The sequence below is a fragment of the Herpailurus yagouaroundi genome, unplaced genomic scaffold, assembly GCF_014898765.1.
Source record: "Herpailurus yagouaroundi ecotype Mexico unplaced genomic scaffold, PumYag 188, whole genome shotgun sequence".
Lineage (NCBI taxonomy): Eukaryota > Metazoa > Chordata > Mammalia > Carnivora > Felidae > Herpailurus > Herpailurus yagouaroundi.
In genome coordinates this window covers 12,284,500-12,287,255 of record NW_024412419.1, presented here as the reverse complement: position 1 = coordinate 12,287,255, position 2,756 = coordinate 12,284,500, and the positions used below count along the sequence as shown (strand labels likewise).

At 63.8% G+C, this 2,756-nt stretch overlaps 1 protein-coding gene across 1 annotated transcript in view; it reads right to left on the bottom strand.

Annotated features, from left to right (window-relative positions):
* The window catches only part of MYCN (MYCN proto-oncogene, bHLH transcription factor), a 6,359-nt gene extending 4,097 nt beyond the window's left edge, over positions 1 to 2,262 (bottom strand). Inside the window, 2 exon segments of the mRNA XM_040496117.1 lie at positions 1,761 to 1,823; positions 1,826 to 2,262. Coding sequence (XP_040352051.1) covers positions 1,761 to 1,823; positions 1,826 to 1,913 — 151 coding nt within the window. The 5' untranslated portion in view covers positions 1,914 to 2,262.
* Between the last annotated feature and the right edge of the window lie 494 nt (positions 2,263 to 2,756).

Here is a 2,756-nt window from a genome sequence, read left to right as displayed (position 1 = left end):
GGCGCCCGCTCCCGGGGCCGGGGCTGCGGGCCCGGCGGCGGGCGGCCCGCGGCCGTGCTGCAGCTTCTCGCTCACGGCGCGCTCCAGCTTTTCGCGGGCCGAGAAGCCGCTCCACATGCAGTCCTGGAGGATGACCGGGTTGGGGGTGAGGCCGCTCAGGCCCCCCAGGCCGAACGCGTCCTCTTCGGCCGGATTACCCCACAGGTCGGCCTCGGGCAGCAGCATCTCGGTGGCCCAGTTCGGGGGCTCGGGGCTGTGCTCCGGGAAGGCACGGCTGGGCGACAGCGGGGGCGTGGGCAGCAGCTCGAACTTCTTCCAGATGTCCTCCCCCGGGGGCGTCGAGTCGGGGCCGCCGAAGTAGAAGTCGTCTTCGTCCGGGTAGAAGCAGGGCTGCAGCGAGTCAAACTCAAGGTCTGGGTTCTTGCAGATCATCCCCGGCATGGTGGACGCGGTGCAGCTCGGCATCGGCTCGCCTCCTGGCCGGCGAATGAGGGCTTCTTTCCGCTCCGCTCCTTTTAGTTAGGGGGGTGCTTCCTTCCCGTGGGGGGCGCGGAGGGCGGGGGCCCGCGCCAATCTCCGACACTGCAACCGACAGACACACCAGGAGAGAGTTGGCAAGCGAAGCCTAATGTGGGGGGGGGGAGGCAGTGGGCGCCCCCTCTCACCCGGCTCGTCAGTCTCCCCTGCAAGCCCCCCACTCCGCCTGGTGCTCCCGAAGGTGGAGGAAGTTCTGGCTCTCGCTCTCTCCCTCCCTCCTTTTGTGTACAAGCTGTCTACGACAGGGGGTGGGAGGGGGCATGCAGATGCGGGGGGTGGTGGTGTGGCTCTGCAACTTTGGAAACTGCCATTTCATTCACACTCGGCAGTGCCTGGGGGAGGGGGCCGCTCAAGGCTGCAAAATCCTAGCTCTCTCCAGCTCCCCGACAACCCAGTTGCACCATGTAGGTCCAGCTGCTCAAAGGAAGCCGGAGGCTCCAACCCAGCTACCGGCCAGATGATCTGGAGAACCCTCAGTCCCTCCTTTGTAAAATTGTAACCTCGGGAGTGCAAAAGGTAGCGGGGGATTTAGGAAACTTTGCAAAGGGAAAACGCCTTTCTCTCGACTGAGACCCAACGACGGGCACCCAAACCCCCTCCCCTCCCCATTAGAACAGACGCCCCTCAGCAATCCATCCGCTGCAAGCAGAGTCCTGCCAATAGCTTATTTTGAACCTCTCTAACCCCACCCCCACTCTTACAAACCCCCCACAACGTCCTCTTCCTGGGAGAGGGGAGAGCCTGAACCCCAGTTCCCGGGAATGGTGCAGGGTCCCCGGGAGAGCCGCGTCTCCTCGGGGCTGGAGCAGTCGTGACCCAGATTACCACCGCGGCGGCCTCGCCCTAACCCCCCTCTCTTCTTCCTCCAGGGGCACCCTTTGGAGAACCCCAGCTTCGGGGTCGAGACGCACCCGCTCTCCGTCAGCTCAAACACGGATAAATGTTCTAGAGAAGGGCGAAATTCTTTTCGATGAAGCCATTACACCCCTCCTGGCAAAGGCTGTAAAAAGGATTAGGGCGGGTCTCTTCCACCCGGGGTGCCTTCGGGGCTGGAACTGGCTTTTCAGGGAAAACCCCTAGATGGTTTTGTTTCGGAAGCAGCAACAGTCCCCCGAGGATACTCGAGCGCCCTGTGTGCGAGCCGCGATCCCGTCCGGGGCTTGCCTTCCCGCCGCGCTCGCCACCCGGGGGCCGCCGGGCAGTTTGCAACCCCAGCTCCTTACCTCCCGCCGGCTGCCGGGGATCCAGAGGCGATTCTGCGCGGGGGTCTCCGGGTGGCCTGGGGGTGGTGGTCCTCGGGTGGTTGCAGTCTGTGCGCGCTTGCGCCTGGCTAGCGCTAGCTCGGTTCCAACCCAGTTCCCAGGAGCCCCCCGCATCCACCCAGCGCGTCCAGACAGATGACTGTCACTGGCTGCGCTTTGAAGCTCGGGGGATATTATTAACTGAAAAATCTGACACACCCGGGGGGCGGGGAGAGAAGGGGGCTGCGGCACAGACAAGGGGGAGGGAGAAAGGCAGAGGAAAGCGGCTTTACCCCGCCCTCTTGATTTCCATAAAAATCAGGGGAGGCGCCAAGGCTTTCGCGCCAAAAGCCACTCGCTTTTCTTCTTTGCAGAGAGGAGGCTGCAAAGCTGGGAAAGCCCGGGGTGTGCTCCTCCCTCGCTTTTAGACCCCCGGGCTTGCACCCGGTGCACTCTGCGAACCAGCTGCGCGCCGAGCGGTGCAATGCAGCACCCACCCTGCGGGCCTGGCAGTTGCTTGGCATTAAAATATTTCTTTCCGGAGGGCTCCGGGGGTGTGTACTGGGGGATGGGGGGGCGGGGGTGGGGGAGCCGAGGCTCCCCGATCCCAGCCCCCGCCCTGACTGCGTTTGTGTTCGGCTGAGCGCGACGCCAACGTCGAGCAAGGCCTGGCGGTGGGGTTGCTCGTGTAATCTCGAAGGGAGGCTAGACCGAGGGTGCAAAATGGGAGGAGGAGGACGCGCCCATTTAGGAACGAGACCGCAGAATGTTTCTAGTTTTGAATTGAAAGGAGAGGGGCGCCCCCCTTGTTTGAAAATAAATAAATAACTTCAGGCTACGAGGGTGGCGCCGCCGTGGTTTCTTCGGCCGAAGGCGACACCTCGCGGAGGCCGAGAAGAAAGCGGAGTTGCTGGATCTGGTCTTCGGGGCTGGAGTAGGGCCACCCCGCCGCCCCCTTCCCCCCCCCCCCCGCCCGCG